General features: G+C 43.5%; 1 protein-coding gene across 3 annotated transcripts in view; it reads right to left on the bottom strand.

Moving 5' to 3' along the window:
- The window catches only part of ANO4 (anoctamin 4), a 267991-nt gene that overhangs the window by 97418 nt on the left and 149980 nt on the right, over nucleotides 1-20593 (bottom strand). For all 3 annotated transcript variants that reach the window (XM_088465536.1, XM_088465538.1, XM_088465537.1), the window contains 4 exons: nucleotides 18283-18383; nucleotides 11404-11448; nucleotides 10252-10383; nucleotides 2008-2114 (listed from right to left, as the gene is read on the bottom strand). In XM_088465536.1, the coding sequence (XP_088321662.1) occupies nucleotides 2008-2114; nucleotides 10252-10383; nucleotides 11404-11448; nucleotides 18283-18383 (385 nt within the window). The remainder of the gene's footprint in view (nucleotides 1-2007; nucleotides 2115-10251; nucleotides 10384-11403; nucleotides 11449-18282; nucleotides 18384-20593) is intronic.

Here is a 20593-nt window from a genome sequence, read left to right as displayed (position 1 = left end):
TGGTCGAATTTGTTTTTGTTTTTCTAACCCTAATCTTCACCCTAACCCTCCCTTTGGTGCCTAACTGTCCCCTATTAGTGCCTAACCTTAACAGTCAAGGTAGGTGCCTAACCCTCCACTATGTGTCTAACCCTACACACACACACAGAAAAAGTGTTGACCATTTCTGTGTCGACCATGTCCATGTCGACCTTTTTGAACCTGTCGACCTTCTGTACTATCAACCTTTTGTTATATCAACCCGCTTCCATGTCGACCTCCTGGTGTCGACCACATCATTGTCGACCTTTTCACGGTCAACCTTTTGTATGGAACCCCTTAAAATAAGGACTTACAGATACAGTAGAGCAGCACAACTGATTTGAGTCAAAGGTGCAAACAATTGCCTGTCATGTAGTGTGTCAACTGTGGCATTAACATCTGACTGCACCACAAATCATTAGTGTTACTACAGAGTTGAAGAGGTCAGTGAGACACAATTAGATGCATGCTACCCATCCATTTCTGTCCTTCTGTGTATGTAATTGTAAATTATGGTCAAACAAGTAATAAATATAATTAAGGAAAAGTCAAATGAATGAAGTGGGTGATACTGATATACTAACAGCACTTTCAGGTGATGTTTACATTTGCAGACATATGCATTTTCATTTAAGACCAAGCGTTCACAAAATACCAGGCGGCCGCCTAAGTACTGGTGAACGTTTCCCAGTTCTAAGGGAACAACGGGTGTCTGTTATTGGTGAAGATCTCGCTAGATGGGTTCTAGTGGTCTCACATAGAGTAGGCATCGGGATTCGTAACAGTTATCATCTCTATCGCAAGTGCACAGACCCTGAAAGGGAGCGTCTCACCGCTCGTACACTGCATCTCACCGTGCAGCACAATGGGAAGGCTGAGAATAGCATTTGCATATTCCAGCAACCTTTTGGGAGAGCCGCAGCAACCGTGGCTGCATTACCAGCCTTCTCTGATTCAGGCCCAACTTCTTGCCATTAAAGTCGCAGTCTAGTGTCTCTGGTACACTGTGAGAGGTTTTTTTTGCGTCTGCGATGTGACTAAGATGCAAAAATGTAAAGAAAAATATGGTACGTTACTCTTCGACCGAGTGGCGCCGAAAGGCATACAAACAACCAGTAACTGAGGACACATCTCTAAGCTACAAGTAATTTTTTTTCATATATGGGGCGGAAAGCAGCAAGGGGAGAAATGCGGTCAAACCCCGAAAATGCAGGTTTGACTGCGTTTATCATATGCACCATATGCGATGGCTAACGCCATCTTCCTGAAGGTGTTACCCTTAGTAGCCTATGGGCTTCTTTCCGCAGAGTGCTGTGAGAGGGATACAAATCGGATCCCTCCCAGCACCACCGGTGGCGCATTCGCAGAACGACGCTGGAGGGGCTTCTGGGTCATAGACCCGGGAGTCCCTCCATTGCAAAGGGTCACTCTTACCGAGAGAGCGGTCCTTTGCAGTGATCGTCATGCATGCGAAGACCAGCAAGATGCATTGCATCCTGAGTGCGATGCGCCATGCATCCCGCCCATGGTGTGGCATGTTACTAACTATATTTATTAATCATGATATTTATGTGACCAGTGCCATCCTTGGTAAATAAATGCCATTATGTCTGATGAGAATAAACCTATCCAAGCCAAATGAATGACAACTATAACAATCACCACAAGCTAGAAGAAGCTGCTGCCTGTATTTGATATAGGTCACTAAAAAGTATATTGGTAACTAGAATGCTCTCTGTATTATATATTGGTGACTAGAATGCTCCTTGTATTGTATATTACTCACTAGAAAACTCCCTGTATTGTAAGCTGTCAGTCACCAGGCTGCTCCCTCCTGCAGTGAATGCCCGGTAACTGGAATGATGGTGGGGTATGTGGGGAAACACATGTGGGGCAAGGAGAAACAGAAGATGATGCTGCCAGAAACAGGGTTCTCATCTCATTTTTATGTTTCATTTAAAAAAAATATATATAAAGAGAACTTACCTATTTTATTTTTTCCCTCTTCATATTTAACTCTCTGTAAAATATGATGTACAATCCGACTTCTCGTGGCATTGTTGAAAAAGGTGTCTTTGTTGTTTATGATGAAACTACAAAGTAACGAAAACAATTTATTACATAGTAAACATAAGAATTTGAGTGGCAAGTGTCTTGGAGTACATGAGGGATCTACTAGGGGTTCTGGCTATAAAGTACTCAGGCCCAGGCCTCTTCTGCAAAATGGCATGGCACATTGTGGCTAAATCCCCTAGTATTGAGACCTGTCCGATCTCTCAGTGATTAAGGGTAATGTGCAGCTCTTTTGTAAATGTGAGACTCTTAAAATGTATCTGTTTGAATATAAGAAAACGTATAGGCTATATGCAACCTATAGAAAGAAACAACATATAACGAGGGTCTTTACTTCAGTAAATAGATAAAAATAATTTATCACAATTACAAATGTATGTGCACTAGTTATGTGTAAGGTAATGGGGGTATTCAATCACTCAGACGGACATCTGGTGCTGGCTCAATAAGATTTCTTTAGTAACACACAGATGGCATGTGCTTATACAGGAAGACCCAACTCCTTAACTGACTATAATAACCAAACCAGGCATTTGAACGTTGACCCAGATGGTACTTGTATTGGCAACTCCCTCTGGCCAAGAATTCCCTTGTCCTGTGCCATCTCCAGACCACTAGCGGGAGAGATATGCCATTGGGTGCTCCTGACCATTTTCCCTCACCTGGCTTAGCACAGTGGTCATGACCAGAGGCATTGTCTGTATGATGAACTCTCTCTATGGGGCTGCTGGTACTAGATGGATGGAAAGTATCCCTTTGCGTCATCCTTTCCATCTGTTACTTTTATCAGTTTATTTGGAGACTGTACTTTTTGGATGTTAAATCAATCAATTTGGCAAGTGTGCTTTAATGGGTATCTGGCTTCCAATTGCTGTTAAAACAGTACCCCCTGAAACTGGGTCCCTTGGCCAGTTACATCTTCCTGTGGAAACCCTTTGTTTATCTGTGAGGTCTTGGATGATATGTTTAGCATCTATGGATGCCAGTGCCACAGCCTCTGGATATCTAGTCGTGTAGTTCAAAACAGTGAACACGAACCTCTTCCCAGTCCTGCTGGGTTTACTCAGTGGACCAATGATGTCCACAGCAACCCATTGGAAAGGCTGCTTGATGATGGGCATTGGCTGAAGGGGCACATGGCCAGGAAGACCTTCAAGTCAGTCTAGGTACAGTAATGTCCTGATCAATTCCTTTTCAAAAGAAATCTTGTAATAGCCAGGCACGAGTTTTGCATGCTCCCAAGTGCCTTGTTTCTACGGTGTCATGAGCTAACAATTTAGCATGATACCGTCGAGGGCCAACCAACTGCCTCCTGGCCAGCTCTGGCTCTGCTATATCCACCGCAGTCGGTAGTGTATACAATCCCGCCTACCAGGTGGAGTGGTCCTTGATCCTCTCAGAAGCACTTCTTACCCACACTGGTGACAAGTCTGTATGTTGGACCATTCTGTCAACTGTGCACTGTCACTTACTGGAAATGGTTCAGGGGTCATGGAAGCCGTTTCCTGTGGAGATCCTGGGATAGTGACTGAAGGGCTCGATGGCTCCGAGGTCTGCTGAAGGGACTTGCTGCGGGGACTAGCTCTCACAAAATTATTGGTTAGTCCCTGGCCTAAGTTATTCCCCAGTAACACAGGAGTGGACAAACTCTCTAGCACCCCAACTTCAATATACCCAACCCAGAACTCCCAATCTAGATGAACTGAAGCCAGGGGACTGTCCTTAATGTAGCGACCAGCAATCGTAATTTTCCAATGTTTTACTATAAGCGCTTTAGTAATAAGCAAATACTATTAAAAATCAGGCGCAAAAATGAAATAAAGAATATATATAAAACACAGGTGCTGATCGTTCCTACCCTGTAGCTCCCAATTAGTCATCTGGAATGAAACAGTTAAACAGGAAACAACAAAAGCACATAGGGAGCGGAATTAAAGATACATTAAATCACCATTTTAATAAAAATACTTGTTTACAAACAAACAATAAAATATACATTTATTAATAAGAAACAACATATTATGGCTAGTATAAAAATATATATAAAAAGTCCTGAGAACAAAAAAATATATATATCCATTAATGTGGATCTCTATTAAAGCGACATAACACCGGAGCTTCTAAATTCAAAGTGGATATATATATTTTTCTGTTCTCAGGACTTTTTATATATATATTTTTATACTGGCCATAATAGGTGGTCACTTATTAATATATGTATATTTTATTGTTGGTTTGTAAACAAGTATTTTTTATTAAAACGATGATTTAATGTATCTTTAATTGCGCTCCCTATATGCTTTTGTTGTGCTGCTTTAGCAATAAACTTGGGTAGGACCAGGAAGATGGATACTCCTGAACCCTGAGTCCTTGTCAGGCCAATTTAATGTGATTGGCTGCAAGTTATCCCTAATGTCTTTGGGCATGTGCTTCACTATGGCAGCCACTACCTCCACTTAGTACACCACATCCTCTGCCACTTGTTTTTCAGTGTCAGGAGGATAATTACGTGCTTTCCCCATGTCAGCTTCCTTGTGGCAAATGGCTGTTTGGGGAACCCTGGAACTGTTCATGTTTTTTGGGGCAATTTAGCTTTAGAAGATGCTGTTGATGGCACTTGAATCAGCGGTGTATTTCATGGTTTGCAGACCTTCACTGTCTTGGTGAAGAGGTTGGCAAAGCTGGACATGATTGCAGAGGTTGGTATGATGTGGTCACTGGACTTTGCTGGGACACCTGTATAATGCTGGATTCAGGCCCTGCAGTGCTTATTGACCCTAAATAGTTGTCAAGGAACTCGTCAGCTAATTTGGCGGCTTGCTCCGGGGTTTCTGGACTTTGGTCTGAGACCCATGCTTTGACCTTCAAAGCCACTCAACTAAGCAGCTGCTGTAGAATGGTGACCTCCTTCTCAGTCCCCTTACAAACTTAGCATGATAAGAAATACCTGCCCGTGTCATTCCCCTGAATTTAACCCTATATGATTCAGGGGTAACAGCATGCTGGGCAAATAACTTCCTAACCTAAATGTTTTCATACTCTCAGCACCAGGGGTGGTTCCAGAGGTGGGGTGGCAACACAGTCCAAACTTCAAATAGGGGACCCAAACCAACTGCCACCCTTAACGCTGCCAAACATCGCCGGCCGGGAATCACGGTTAGTGTGGTTCCCCTATTTGAATTTTGGACAGTGCTGCAGCCCCACCTCTGGAGCTGCCACTGCTCAGCAAACTCTTCGGGATTTAAGGACTGTTATGCCTCTAATGCATTTCCTGTCAAGCTAGACACTAGATACCTAACCTACTCAGTCTCTTTCACCCAATGCTGTACCATTACTCAAAGCTGTGCAAATATGTATCTGTTTCGGGATTGGTATGAATGACCACCGGATGTCTGCCTGGCGGATCAAATCCCGACACCAGAAGACCGGCAGGCATCCAAATCCTGATTGGTAAGTACAGTTGCTAAACCTAATTTTCTACCCCCCTAACCCTAAACCTGTCTTAGGGTTGCCTAACCCTAACCTCCCTCCCAAGTGCCTAACCCTAACCCCCCCGTAAGTGTCTAAACCTAACCCCCCCATCCCTGCAGCCTAAATCTAAGTCTCCTGAGGGGTTGGCTAACCCTAATCTCCCCCTGGGGGTGCCTAACCCTAATGCCCCCTTTCCCTAGCCTAAACCTAACCCTCCTGGGGGGTGCCTAACCCTAAATCCCCCCGGGAGCCCTAAAACCTAACTCTCCCCCTCCCGCGGCTGTCCGCGCCCGCCGCCCTGCTTACCTTTGTTCTGTATGCCGGGCGTCAGGCTCCCGGCGTCAGGATAATGATAGGTGTTGGGATTTCGACGCCTAGCATTAGTCCCCTGTTGGGATTAAACAGGCAGGAAGCTGGCGGTCAGCATTTTGACCATCGGCTTCCTGACTGTATCCCTCTGTTTCAATGGTACAGATGTGTACTGATACACTACTATAATATTTAATACCTTAGTACATGGCATTTGCCGCATACAATACATTGGATTGTAGACGTCCTGATATCTCTCTTTCTACCATAACATACAGTATAGGATATAGAAAATAATGTGGTGAGTTTACAGAGATGAATATAATTGTATTATTACATTTTACAATATTGGTTATCATACTGTAACTGTAAACCATGTTTTTACTATGTTTAACACAATCAACATATGTAGTTGTGAATAATATAGAATATAAAATATTTAGCAAATTGCCATGGCAAATATAGTTATTTATGTACAATCCTATTGAGTTGGATACTATATGAAACAATTCAATTTCATACCTGTATTTGTTTTAAATACCACTTATTCTGAAATAATTTAGGTTCCGGTACAACATTGTGCATTGAGGAATATTGTTCTATGAACTAATGTCAAATGTTTAACATTCTTTATATTAATTTTAATATGATTTCCTTGTAGCCCAAATTAATGAGAAATCTGGCTTTGGAGCAAAGAAGCCTCTTTACTATTAGGTTTGAATTTTTTAATGAAGATTGAGTTAGTTAGATTTGACTTCCGAATCTGCATACAAACTTATTGGACTTACTATCAAAAAATTCACGTAAAAGTCAGAGGATTTCTCTTTGATTTATCAAAGACTGGAATTAAATTCAAAAACAGGTTCATTTACCAGATCTGGTAAATAAAAAGTCTCAGAATGCTGCTATTTTTGACATCATAAACACAGTGAGCCAGATTCAGAGGTGGATACAATGCCCATGTTTGCGTAGTTGAGCGATTATTTGCTATGCATCGCCCCCATTTTCTCGGGGAGTGCTGAAGCCAGTGGCTGCGTCCTTGTATGCAGCTTCACTGGCTTCAGCTGCGTGAAACCATTGGCCATCCTGAGTAACCTGAAGGCTACTCAGATGACTGATGGTCATCAGAGAGATCCAATGCTAAGTCCTCAGACACAGTTACGGATCACAGAAGCCGGCAGGAAACGTTTATTTACCCATAGTGCCTCCTGTGGCATTAGCATATTATTGCCCACAGAAGCCGCTACTAGGCAATAAAGTAGGAACAGTATATTATAAAGACCAAATTAAATAATAAATAAGGTAGCCTTATAATGCCCAACCTATAAATTAATACAGTTAGGCTTTAAAATTAGAGTCTTAGGGTATTAGCGACCAGCAAGTTAGCAGCAGTTCAAATTATTAACCACCTGTGGTCATACAATTAATTATAATACACCAAGTGTGCGTCTTACTATGAAATAGTGGACATACAGTATTATAAGATAGCAATAGCTGGTTACAGTGGTACCAGCAGGAATAGATATACACGTTTTGTTTAAAATAATCATGTGATTCAGAATAGTCTCGTGTCTATTTATCTCAACTAAAATCTTTGCTAACATTATTGTGTCACGCCTAGACAGAGTATTCTAGGGGGTATATTTACTAAAGTGAGTTTTAAGAAGCGGAAATGTTGCCCATAGCAACCAATCAGATTGTAATTATTATCTTCTAGAAGGTGCTAGATACATGATAAGTAGAATCTGATTGGTTGCTATGGGCAACATCTAAAAACCCTCACTTCAGTAAATATACCCCTAGGAGTTGTTCGAGATAATAAAATCATGATTAAGTCACTAATGTTATGTATGTGTATGTGTATGCAGCTAATATAACAATAATATGTAAAACATAAAAAGCAATACATTATTTGTGTAATATCATCATTTTAATACATTCTTGATTGACTTCATTACAGTTGATATACACATTAAAGCTGGTCATACACTGGGAGATATATCATACATTCAATAAAATTGCCGATATATCGCAAGCGCGTCGGCAGGTGTGTACCGCCGATATGTCTGTGAACGACGCCGTTCACAGACATATTTCGGCTGTGCAGCACTACCGATGGGCAATATATGTACTGATAAATAGGTGCATCTGACTGTTTGTACGGGTGGTCCGCCGATCGCACGTAGACTTGCTGCCGGGACTGACATCACAGCTGGATGAGCAAAATCAAATGTCTGTCCAGCTGTGACATCAGGACGACATATCGAGCGGAAGATCGGTAAGTGTGTATATCAAGTCGACTCAGTGTGTACCCAGCATAAGACCACAAGTCATCTTAATCATGTCATATTTTGGTGTTTGTAAAGTAAATATTGAACTTTAACTCTACAGTTAAGAGTATGGAAAATTTAAATAGTTTAGAAGCCTTTTTATGCCATTATAAGGTTTTGAACAAAAAAACTAAATTATTTTCATTTGAACAGAAAAAGTAATGTATGACAGTTTTGTAAAATACAATTATAAAAATAACTCTCTCATAACATAATAATAATTCTCATGCTGATACATTACTTTACAAATTAGTTTCCTAATATGACCTTTTTTTATTATAATTACAGTATTAGCCACTTAGCTTATTTTATTTCCTATTCCTGGAGAAAGAATAAATCATGCAGAGAAAGTTATAATAATTTGCAGAAATCCTGGAGTATATCTCTAAACTAGGTCAGGCTCTTTCTCATATATCATTATTCTGTTATTATTTTCTATTACCATTTTGTAATTTGTAAAAAAAATCATAACTGTTGTTTTTGCAAAGCAGTAAACAGGCAGATATTTTACCTTATTCCAAAGTGGTGACATAAAGAACATTAAACTGAAAGAAACAATCTTTTGTAGAGATGACCATCAACTATTGATGGTTAGCAACCATCAATCATTGCCCACTGATGGTCGATTGTTTAGCTATCAATGGCAGAGGTCCGATGGTACCTGATTGTCTCGTCATATAGCCACAAGTCACACCACTTAAAACACGCTGTCTTCCCTGATTGGCCTGTTTTCCAAAGAATGGATAGCCATCAATGGTTTCATGCCATCAATGTTAAGCACTGATGGCACTACTGATGGAGACCAATAACCCTGTGATGGCATCCCTTGCCAATCATAAGAAGTGGTGCGGTTGTGGCTAGTAAATAGTGGGCATGGTCAGTACCATGGGAGGGGATGTAGTTATGAGACCAGCGGACGCGATGCCGCCGGTCTCAATTCCAACAAGGAAATCCCGACATGGGGCTTAAGATAGGCATCGAAATACTGATGACTATCTTAATCCAGACGCCGGAACGAGGTAAGTCCGGGGCACCCTTAGAGAGGGTTAGGTTTAGGGAGCGTAGCGGGGTTAGGGTTAGGTTTCGGAGGGGAGAGGTTAGGGTTAGGCACACCTAGGGGGGAGGGATAGGGTTAGGGACCCCCATGATGAGGTTAGGGTTAGGCACCCCCCAGGAGGTTTAGGGTGCAGTAAGGAGGGGTTAGGGTTAGGGTTAGGCACCCCTGGGGGAAGGTTAGGGTTAGGCACTGGCACTGTGGGGAGGTTAGGGATAGGCACCACTAAGGGAGGTTTAGGGTTAGGGGGGAGAGAGGGGTAGGGATAGGGTACTTACCTGCCCTGTCGGGATCTTCTCCCTTCAGGCTGCCGGCTCCAGGATATGAACCGGCAGCTATTCAGCCGCCGGGACTTCATTACCATTCCCATGGGAGCATAGACAGTGCTGTAGAAGGCATATTTAGCATCTCTCTCCAACCACCTACATCTCTCTTTCAGATCTCTTATGGGTCATGTAGTATGTCAGGAAAGTGTCTAAAGTAAGAATGGGATAAATGCCAAAATTGTCGTACTGAGTTCCTGGCTGATTATTACACTCCGCCCAGGTAACATCATCCTGAAAGGCCTATTTCAGAAGGGGTCTGGCTGGGGAGACACAGAATGGGGGGGTCTGGCTGGGTAGACACAGAAGGGGGTCTGGCTGGGAAGACATAGAAAGGGGGGCTGGCTGGTGAGATAGAGAAAGGAGGTCTGGATGGGGAGACACAGAAGGGGGTCTGGCTGGGGAAACACAGAAGGGGGCGTCTGGCTGGGGAGACACAGAAGGGGGTCTGGCTGGAATTGGAGAGACAACGTATGGCAGGAGTTGCAGAAACACAGGGAGGGGGTGGTGCCTATTTTGTCAGTCCCATGCACCACAATTTCTGATGCCAGCCCTGCCCTTCAGCCCCTGTTACTAATCCCGGCCCTGACCTAATGCTGTAAATCTGCAATGATATGTTGCAGGTTGAGAAGGTGAATATTTGATCCATGACATATGTGACAATACTCACTGATGAATCCTCTGCTGACTGAAGGGAGCAGTGTAACAATCATTCTCCTCCAGGTCCGGTATCGTCTCCTTGTCCAATCTCATAGGCTTTTTAGGCAACCATCCACGGAACCTGCTCAACTGCTTCTCCATCCTACACAAAAAATTCCAAGTAACGAAAGTTATGTACATTGATTAATAATAATTTGATTATTGCAATATGCATACAAATCAGGGCAAAACATTTAAGTGGCATACTCATTATACTTATTGTAAAATATAAGACTGCATTGTTTTCAATAAGAATATAGATTTAAATGGACACAGCACATATAAATCATAGCTTGACAATACATCAGATTGTCTATATACTAAACCACTTGCCCTATCTATTCTTATAAATGAAATGTATTCTTACCAATAGCAACAATAAAAACAGATGATATCAGTTGTGCTGTTCTGCAATTTAACATTCAAGAACATCCCTCCAAACATAGGGGCAGATGTATGAAGCTCTGGGAAGTGATAAAGTGCAGAGTGATAAACGACCAAACAATCAGCTTCCAACTGTCATTTTTCAAACACAGCCTGTAACATGACAGCCAGGAGCTGAGTGGTTGGTCGTTTATCACTCTGTACTTTATCACTTCCCAGAGCTTCATACATCTGCCCCATAAATACAAACCCCTTGATCTTCTGAGCCCTGAACTTGTGAGAGATAGATAAGAGTTTCACAACCTTCTTGTCATCATCTTTCTTAGGTCTGTAATCTGTATCTTATATTCCTATTAATAAACTGTAATAGTCAGCAAGTATACAGTAATGGATGTATTCAACATGTACATATACTGTATATAAGCAAAGTTCTTCCAGAAATAAATGAACAGTGTGCACGCATTAGTCCTACCCACTGAAATACTGATCTGAATGTAGCGTGACTATGGTGAGAGATATATGTGACAGGTGCCTGATTGTACTGCTGGTCTAAATAACCACTTAATTTGCAATAAGTGACACCAATGATAGATAGATAGATAGATAGATAGATAGATAGATAGATAGATAGATAGATGATCATTTGAGAAGTTCAGATAAGCCAGTCATCCAGGTGGGCTTGCTCATGTACGAGCATCATCAGCAGCAAGGATGAAGAGTAACAGTGTGTTTTACTGACCTGCTCATGAACTTGTATCGTCGGTGCAGGTAATAGATTTTTCTCCTGGAAGAACAGCAAAAATGAAGCCAGTCGAGAAGAAAACCCATCGTCAGTTACAGTATCAACTAGCAAGAAAGCAAAGGAGATTGAAGACAGAAGCCTGTAAGAGGTGGAGGAAGTGACTAGAGAGATTAACACACACAACAGTCACAGAAGACTGCGGCGCCAATTATCCCCGCTCCCTTACAGAGCCCCTAAACTGAAGCTACGGGTTACCTTACAAAAATATGCTACTTATGACACTTACAATTATACTATGATTTGCAAACGTATTCAAACCCCTAAAAGGTCAACAGATTTTTCTATATTACAAATGGCACTTACACAGACGGTTGCAGACAGTGGTTTTCAGTGTGAACCAGAAGGCTCTTAGAGTTGATTTCATGACTAATTATTTGTCTGCAGATTTAAAACTAAAATAAAAACTGAAAAATGTTGCTTGCATATGTATTCAACCCCTGCAGACTATTACTGGGCAGAGTCACCATTTACTGCAAAAACATCTTTTAATCTGTTGAAGTAAGTTACTACCAGGTTTGCACAGTGTGAGAGTGATTTTTGCCCATTCTTCTTGCATATTTGCTCCAGCTTGTTCAGGTTGGTTGGATGATGCTGGTAGACTGCAATTTTCAAATAGTGCCACAGATTCACAATTGGATTGCTAACTGGACTTTGACTTGGCCATTGTAGAACATTCACCTGTGAGTTGTTCAACCACAGCAGTGTTGCTTTGGCCTTGTGCTTGGGATCATTGCCCAATTGAAAGGTGAACTTTTTCCAAAGCTTTAGCTTTCTAGCAGACTGAAGCAGATTGTATAGCAGTATCTCCCTGTATCTGCACCATCCATCAGTCCTTCAATTTTAACAAGATGCTCAGTCTCCACTGAGGAAAAGAATCCCCACAAATGCTCTTATGTTTTGTGGAAAACTTTAGACATTCTTTGATGTGTTTTTTTCTTTGGTAATAACATAAGTCTCCTCCTTGCTCTGATACCGAGTTTTGAAGGACAGCCTTTTCTAGGTAAAATCTGGATAGTACGATGTAGACTGAGTGAATGTTTGTCATTGCGTATGCACCGAACATGCGTGGGGGGCGTGGCCTAATGACAGGGTGTGGCCACTCCGTATTAGAAGAGAAAAAAAAAAGCATTTTTTGTGCGCTGGGGAGGGGGGGGGGGCACAGGGAGCCCCTCAGCCCGGCGCATAGCCAGTGGGGGGCGCGATCAGTGTGATTGCTCGGCCCCACAGGCATAGGAGACTGCTGTTTAGCAGCCGCGAGCAGTCTCCCAGTGCAGTCCAGCACACAGCAGTGAGTGCTGTGCCGTGGGGAGGGTCCAGGCTCACACCAGGCCCCTCCAGCAAGCCCGGGCCTGGGTAATTAGTATCCCCCCTTCTCGGTGCCCCAGCGCTGCTATTGCATTGCAATCATGCACGCACAGAGGAATCCATCGTCAAGTGAGTGACAGACTGCCAGCGTTTGGGGGGGTAATGGGGAGTGGTCAAAAAATGCAGACGTGCCTGTCCGTTTAAACGCCGTTACATGGACATGTATAATTTAGCCACTGCGATTGCATACGCAGCTATGTGTGTAAGAAGAGCTCCCATGGCTGCTGCAGGTCAGACCTTCCACAAGGGTAAAACGGCCGTTGATGTACTTCGATGTTACCGATGTACATAGGTATATGTAGTTGCACGCAGGTGAGAAGGCAGCAGTGGGCGTCTTAATGCTCAGGTGATCTTTGCTGACTTTTTGCATATTTTCTAAGTTGCCATCACATTAGCGTCTGTCTCTGAATCAGGCCCTTTATCTTTAATTTTCATATAATGCTCTTTTGTCTTCATTTTCACAGCATTCGATTAGATTCACAGTATGAATAATGCTATTTGAATTAGGGGGTCTTTAATCCATAATAGATTATCTTTTTGTTAATGATTCACATGTAGAGGCTAATTGAAAGTCAATTGTCAGGGCAATATAGTTAATTTGTTTAAGCTTGGAGCTTCCACAGCACAGGGGTTGAATATTTATGCAAGCAGCATTTTAAAAAAAAACTGCTGATAAATAATGAATTATGAGTTTGAAATTTTAATTTAAGAACCTACAATAAAAGTACTGTCTGGAACAATCTGTTTGCAAGTAATTTGTAATAGAGATTAATCTGTTGACTTTTTAGGGGACTTCAAAACTTTTGCAAGCCACTGTTTATGTATGGAAAAGTAACCATACATTGACAGAACCTAAGATATTTGGTAATGTAATTATATTTGAAATGCAGGAGAATGCAGCTCATTGTTTACTGAAATCAGCCATTTACGCCTTAGCGAGGTTCCATGTCTGTGTTGTTCGATAGTCTTAACGTCGGTTGTACACAGGAAAAAAATCTTCCCCCATTACCACAGGTTTCTAATAATTATCTTGAATTGTGACATTTTCACATAATGATTTGAAAAAGTTATCAAGAACTCTTTTATACATCTTTTTAATTTAGGTTTAATGGTATTTTAAAGAGAAAATAAAATCAGCAGGTGATGCCGTTATGGTACATATAATGTACACATTTTAGACATTCCATGTTATCAGCACAGTGCGTGGCTTCTAGTTTCCTACCTGCACGTGTTGCCTCTGTAGAGCAGGGACATGGCACTGAGAGAATGCACAGCGCAGCTAAAGGATCACGTCAGTGTTTTAAAACACAGCACATGTCAGATGTATCATCAGCTCAATGTTGCAAAGCTTTGACTAATTGCTGTTTGCCTCTCTCCTAGGCTGGTGATGCTGTTTCTGTACTGTGTCTTCTTTAAAAGCATTGCAATAAACTAGACATGAATTATAAATTATGTATACATAATTTATTTGTACTTGTCCCCAATAACCTCTAGTGAGCCATTAAAGGATTAATTCCACTAGCCGTATGATTATCTGCACTTGTATAAAATGTGGAGCCTGCTGATTGTCTGTAGGGAAGTTCATTATCCAGCTAAAACATGATGACATCAGCACTCAGGGACTGACACTCGCATCGGTGCAGCAAACCCTCTGCAAAGTGTCCTTATTCTGTTTTGTCTTTGTCATAATCACCTACTGTACTTTTCAACAGTCAGTTTGAAGCATAGTAATAAATAAGGTAAAACTGAAATTTGGGTGTAAAAAAATGAAGCCTTTTGGTGTCAATAGAGTGGTCGGTCTGAGACTATGATAATGACAGTGTGACAGTGATATCTAGGAATGTTCTAATGTTCTGTTGTGTGAAATTGATGGACACCTATGAGACGGGGCGGCAGCTTCTCCCAAATGTCTTGAAATAATGCCACTGAATCCATTGTTTTATTTGCTTGGTATTTAATATGTTAAAACAATAAGAACATATAAAGTATTAATATTCAGTACTTATGTTTTGAATATTTTTTTTGCATTGACTCATACTTGCCAACAGGTAGGAAGCCTCTGTGAGATCCATCAAAGATTCATGTGGGAGGAGCAGGGGCGTAACACCATGATTTGCGGCATTACGACAAAGGATTTGGCAGAGTTATAAAAAATGTAAAACTGCAGGACTGCTGCACAAAGTATGTTTATTGAGGCTAGGAAGATCTTTTCACACAAATGTGCCTGGTTTTATGTGCGGGTTTATAGAAGTGGAGATGCTGCCCATAGCAACCAATCAGATTCTAGCTATTATGTTCTAGAAGGTGCTAGATAAATGATAAGTAGAATCTGATTGGTTGCTATGGGCAACAACTCCACTTTAGTAAATATACCCCCAGGTCTACAAAGTTTCCCATATAGTGATGGAAGGAGAAGAGTGGATTAGCAGTATTCAGGGGCCGGCTGGCAACTTTTAGCCTGGGGGGCAAATGCATGCAGGTGGCCCTGGCAGAGGAGTAGCATGTAGCCAGGGTGCCCAAAGAACGTGCGTGCTACGGCGCCCCCCCCCCTCAAGTGTTCCAGGCAGGAGGCGCGTCCATATGGATTAATGTAAAGTAAAAATAAAGACATGGGGCAGGCCCGTCGTGGTGCCCATATGCAGTGCCCCAGGAGAGAACCCCCTTATGCAGGGCTCCAGTAATGCCCCTAGTAGTGAACCCCCTATGCAGTGCCCCTTTTACAATGCCCCCAGTAGTGGTCCCCCCTGTGCAGTGCCCCTTGTGTCCCCTGTAGTAAGCCCTTTATATAGTGCCCCCAGTAGTGGTACCCCCTTATGCAGTGCCCTTTACAGTGGTAACCCTTATGCAGTGCCCTTTAAATAGTGGCCCCAGTTGTAGTCTCCCCACTATGCAGTACCCCCAGTATTGCCCTTTTTATAGAGCCCCCAGCAGTGATCCCTCGATGCAGTGCCCCCAGTGGTAGTCCCCTCCCCCCATGTAGTGCCCCTAGTAGTAGTCCCCTCCCCCCTATGCAGTGCCCCTAGTAGTTGTCCCCTTCCCTTGTAGTGCCCCTAGTAGTAGTAGTCCCCCCTTGTAGTGCCCCAGTAGTAGTCCCCCCTTGTAGTAGTAGTCCCCCCCCTTGTAGTGCCCCCAGTAATAGTAGTCCCCCCCCTTGTATTGCCCCCAGTAGTAGTAATCCCCCCCTTGCAGAGCCTCCAGTAGTGGTTCCCCCCTTGTAGTACCCCCATAGTAGTGGTACCCTCCCTTGTAGTGCCCCCAGTAGTAGTAGTCCCCCCCCCTTGTATTGCCCCCAGTAGTAGTAGTCCCCCCCTTGTATTGCCCCCAGTAGTAGTAGTCCCCCCCTTGCAGAGCCTCCAGTAGTGGTTCCCCCCTTGTAGTGCCCCCACTAGTAGTAGTCCCCCCCTTGTATTGCCCCCAGTAGTAGTAGTCTCCCCCTTGTAGTGCCCGCCCCTCCCTCAGTAGACACACGTAATAAAAAAAAAAACACCTGAATCCCCGCTCCCGCCGTCGCCATCCGCTCCTCCGTCTCCATTGCCCAGTGCGGGAGCCGTAAGATGGAGCGGCTCCTGCAGTGGGCGCAGCAGCAGCTAATGAGCGTCTGACAGACTCTCATTGGCTGCTGATCAAAACAAACACACAGCTGCTGGAGCCGGCGGCTTTGTGTTTGTCACTTGTGTAGCGCTGACCGAACTCCGTCTGGTCAGCACTACACACGCGGTGCAGTCTGTGTCACAGTGAGTGACACAGACTGCCCGCGGCCCGCATGACGCTGCGGCCCGGGGGGCACATGGCACCCTGCCCCCCGGCCCAGCCCGCCACTGGTAGTATTCTTATTTAAATATGTGCTATGTGCACTGAAGTGCCTCATTTTATACTTTCTGCAACCAGGGGTAAATTTACCAACCGCTGATTTGTGTTTTTTTTCCACTAATTTCCATTGGATTTGCAAGTCTGACATTTGTTAGAAGCAAATCCGAAGGAAATTTGGAGAAAAAAATTGTCTTTAGATGGCAATAGAGCATCGGACAGACTATTGATTATTTTACACAGACAACAATAGAAACCTTAGAACCTGTTGCAAAATCTGATGGCAAACCTGGTCAAAAAATAGACCTACTTCTGGCAGGTGAGTTGTTGTGAAGCACTGCACAGATCACTATGATCTATGTAAGCTTCATTTATGAAAAACCTTTCAAAGGAGTGCAGTCCCCCCTAAAATGCATAACCAGTCCTCTGAGCCTAGGCTGGTATTGGAAATTAGGGGTGGAAAAACAGTATGGGGTCCCACCTATTTTCCAATTAACAGCACTAGGCTGAACCAGCTGACACTATAGCAGGAAAACACAAAGCGTGGGGTCCTCTGCCATAATGACAACCAGCGCCAAACTGGTCAGAGCAGGGCTAAAATACCTAAAGAAGTGGGGACCCCCCAAAAATGGGGTCCCCCTTCCCCAACGACACCCAGCCCAGGAATTTCAGTTCAGGGCTCTTCTCCACACCCCTAGGCTTAGGGTGCAGAGGTAATAGTTTAATTAATGAAATGGTTAAATAATATTGTTCTATACAGGTGGACTACAGGTTCCTAAAAGGCTACACAGGCATGATGGCACTTGTCAAAAAACAAGTGTCAGCAAACCCAGACCTCAAGGGCCTGCTGGCACATGTACACCACCTATAAACAATATATTAAACAAAAGATAGGAGACACACATAGTATTGTAGTCTTCTCCCAAAGCCCCGTCGCGAATGAAAGGTCACTTGTGGTCACTCTCCATAGTAATGAATGGGACACGTTGATTGGTCAGAGCGTGGGAACTACCGCAAACTTCCAGTGGGGTTAGCAAAATATACGATTGACATTGCCATCGGACTACTGTTGATGCTCAAATCCAATTACTAGGAAATACTGCATTTATAGACAGCAATCTGACGGTGATGTTCATGGGATTGCAACAGACACTAAAACCGATCCTTAGTAAATTTACCCCTATAGTCTTAGTTTTGCAGAACAAGATGTTGAAATTCTATTTTAGCTGCAAATAATAATGGGCCATTCTCTGCTAGCAAGAGGCTAGAATCCTTTCTTCTTCAACAAAAAGAGCACTTTTTTTTCTATAGCTTTGGTGGAGATTCGGCCTCCATTTACATGCTCCAGGAGCATTCTACACTGGAAAGTACATTTCTGCCAATGTAAATGTCCTCTCATACTCAAGACTTGTTAAGATAACGCATAACTCAGCAGTATGTTAAGAGAAAAAAGGAAGCGTTGCAATTAATGAAAATATGTGTTTTAACTTTCCATGCTATGGGCATTTCCAGCATACAAATTACAAAAATTAGAAAGAGGGCGTCATCCTGTACATGTCTGAGGCAGATATTAGGAGCATTTCATAGCATTTATTCCTTTTATTTCACACACCTACAGAAAAGGTAGTTGTTGTTAGTACCTACCTGAAAGGCATCCTAACATTCATAAGCTCCGCGTATCTTCCGAGAACCTCCCAGGGTGCGTGAAGTTTTACAAAGATGATGTCACTGTTGGTGATGGATGACTGCAATGAGAAAATAGCATGAACCGGTGAGTGTGCAGAGTTCCACGAGTGCATGGAAATTATTATTCTGCAACATTAGTCATTACGCTAGGTTTCACTACAGATATATACTATGCTTCTGCTTATACCATACTTTTACCATTGTAAATTAAAGACATTTCTTCTATTTTGTTCGAATTGCCACCCATAAAACAGATCAACACACCTCCTACCTGACACAAATTTATTGGGTACCAGTATTCCATTGGCCATGGGCCTCCTGGCATTTTTAGTATAGTGATCTCAGGATCAGACTAGTCCAGCGGAGTATCGGTTGAGTCCCTGGTGGGTCCCAGTGCCTGAAAGCTCCGCCCCCTAGACTTGGTAGGCGGGGCACATAGTGTAAACTACTTTCCTGCATGGATCAGCTACTTGTCTTGTACCACAGCAGAGCACAGTTACCAGTGGTCGGTTGTGCACTCAGCATAGGGCATTAGCTGACTTTCTGTTGTTGATGTGTCCAGATGTCAGTTGCACACATGCTTCCTCCTAGCTATTGAGCCTATACACTGACAGCTACAATGTTGCAGTGCAGACTGAAGAGCAGCAGGGATGTCCTTCCTGTTGCTCCTGCTCTGCCTCGATTTTTCCAACTTGTGACTATAGCAGTAACGCTGTAGCAGCAGTGCACTACGTAAATTGTGCTGGACCCTGGCAGACAGTCATGTAAAAAGAAGGGTAATGTGAGGCTGCTTAGGGCACAGCTTTCATCCTGCACTTACACTACCTACCCTAGCTAAATGTGACATGTTCTTCAAAAATACAACATCGCAAAAAAAAACATAATTCACAGGAGTGGCATGTGAGGATAAATCTAGTGCGCAGGAGAGGTATGTGAGGATAAAGCTGATGCGTGGGAGTGGCATGTGAGGATAAATCTGGTGCGCAGGAGAGGTATGTGAGGATAAATCTGGTGCATGGGAGAGGTAGTGAGGATAAATCTGGTGCGCGGGAGTGGCATGGGAGGATAAATCTGGTGCGCGGGAGTGGCATGTGAGGATAAATCTGGTGCGCGGGAGTGGCATGTGAGCATAAATCTGGTGCGTGGGAGTGCTATGTGAGGATAAATCTGGTGCGCGGGAGTGGCATGTGAGGATAAATCTGGTGCGCGGGAGAGGTATGTGAGTATAAATCTGGTGCGCAGGTGTGGCATGTGAGGATAAATCTTGTGTGCGGAAGAGGTACGTGAGGGTAAATCTGGTGCGCAGGAGTGGCATGTGAGGATAAATTTGGTGCGGGGAAGAGGTATGTAAATCTGGTGCGCAGGAGTGGAATGTGAGGATAAATCTTTTGAGCAGGAGTGGCATGTGAGGATAAATCTGGTGCACGGAAGAGGTATGTGAGGGTAAATCTGGTGCGCAGGAGTGGCATGTGAGGATAAATCTGGTGTGCAGGAGTGACATGTGAGGGTAAATCTGGTGCGCAGAAGTGGCATGTGAGGATAAAACTGGTGCGCGGGAGAGGTATGTGAGTATAAATCTGGTGCGCAGGAGTGGCATGTGAGGATAAAACTGGTGCGGGGGAGAGGTATGTGAGTATAAATCTGGTGCGCAGGAGTGGCATGTGAGGATAAATCTGGTGTGCGGAAGAGGTACGTGAGGGTAACTCTGGTGCGCAGGAGTGGCATGTGAGGATAAATTTGGGGTGCGGAAGAGGTATGTGAGGGTAAATCTGGTGCGCAGGAGTGGCATGTGAGTATAAATCTGGTGCGCGGAAGAGGTATGTGAGGGTAAATCTGGTGCACAGGAGTGGAATGTGAGGATAAATATTTTGCACAGGAGTGGCATGTGAGGATAAATCTGTTGCGCGGAAGAGGTATGTGAGGATAAATCTGGTGCACAGGAGTGGAATGTGAGGATAAATCTTTTGTGCAGGAGTGGCATGTGAGGATAAATCTGGTGCACGGAAGAGGTATGTGAGGGTAAATCTGGTGCGCAGGAGTGGCATGTGAGCATAAATCTGATGTGCGGAAGAGGTATGTGAGGGTAAACCTGGTGCACAGGAGTGGCATGTGAGGATAAATCTGGTGCACGGAAGAGATATGTGAGGGTAAATCTGGTGCGCAGGAGTGGCATGTGAGGATAAATCTGGTGCACAGGAGTGGCATGTGAGGATAAATCTGGTGTGCAGGAGTGACATGTGAGGGTAAATCTGGTGCGCTGAAGAGGTAT

The sequence above is a fragment of the Taudactylus pleione genome, unplaced genomic scaffold, assembly GCF_031769625.1.
Source record: "Taudactylus pleione unplaced genomic scaffold, aTauple2 ptg001990l, whole genome shotgun sequence".
NCBI lineage: Eukaryota > Metazoa > Chordata > Amphibia > Anura > Myobatrachidae > Taudactylus > Taudactylus pleione.
This window is presented reverse-complemented; position numbering and strand designations above follow the sequence as displayed.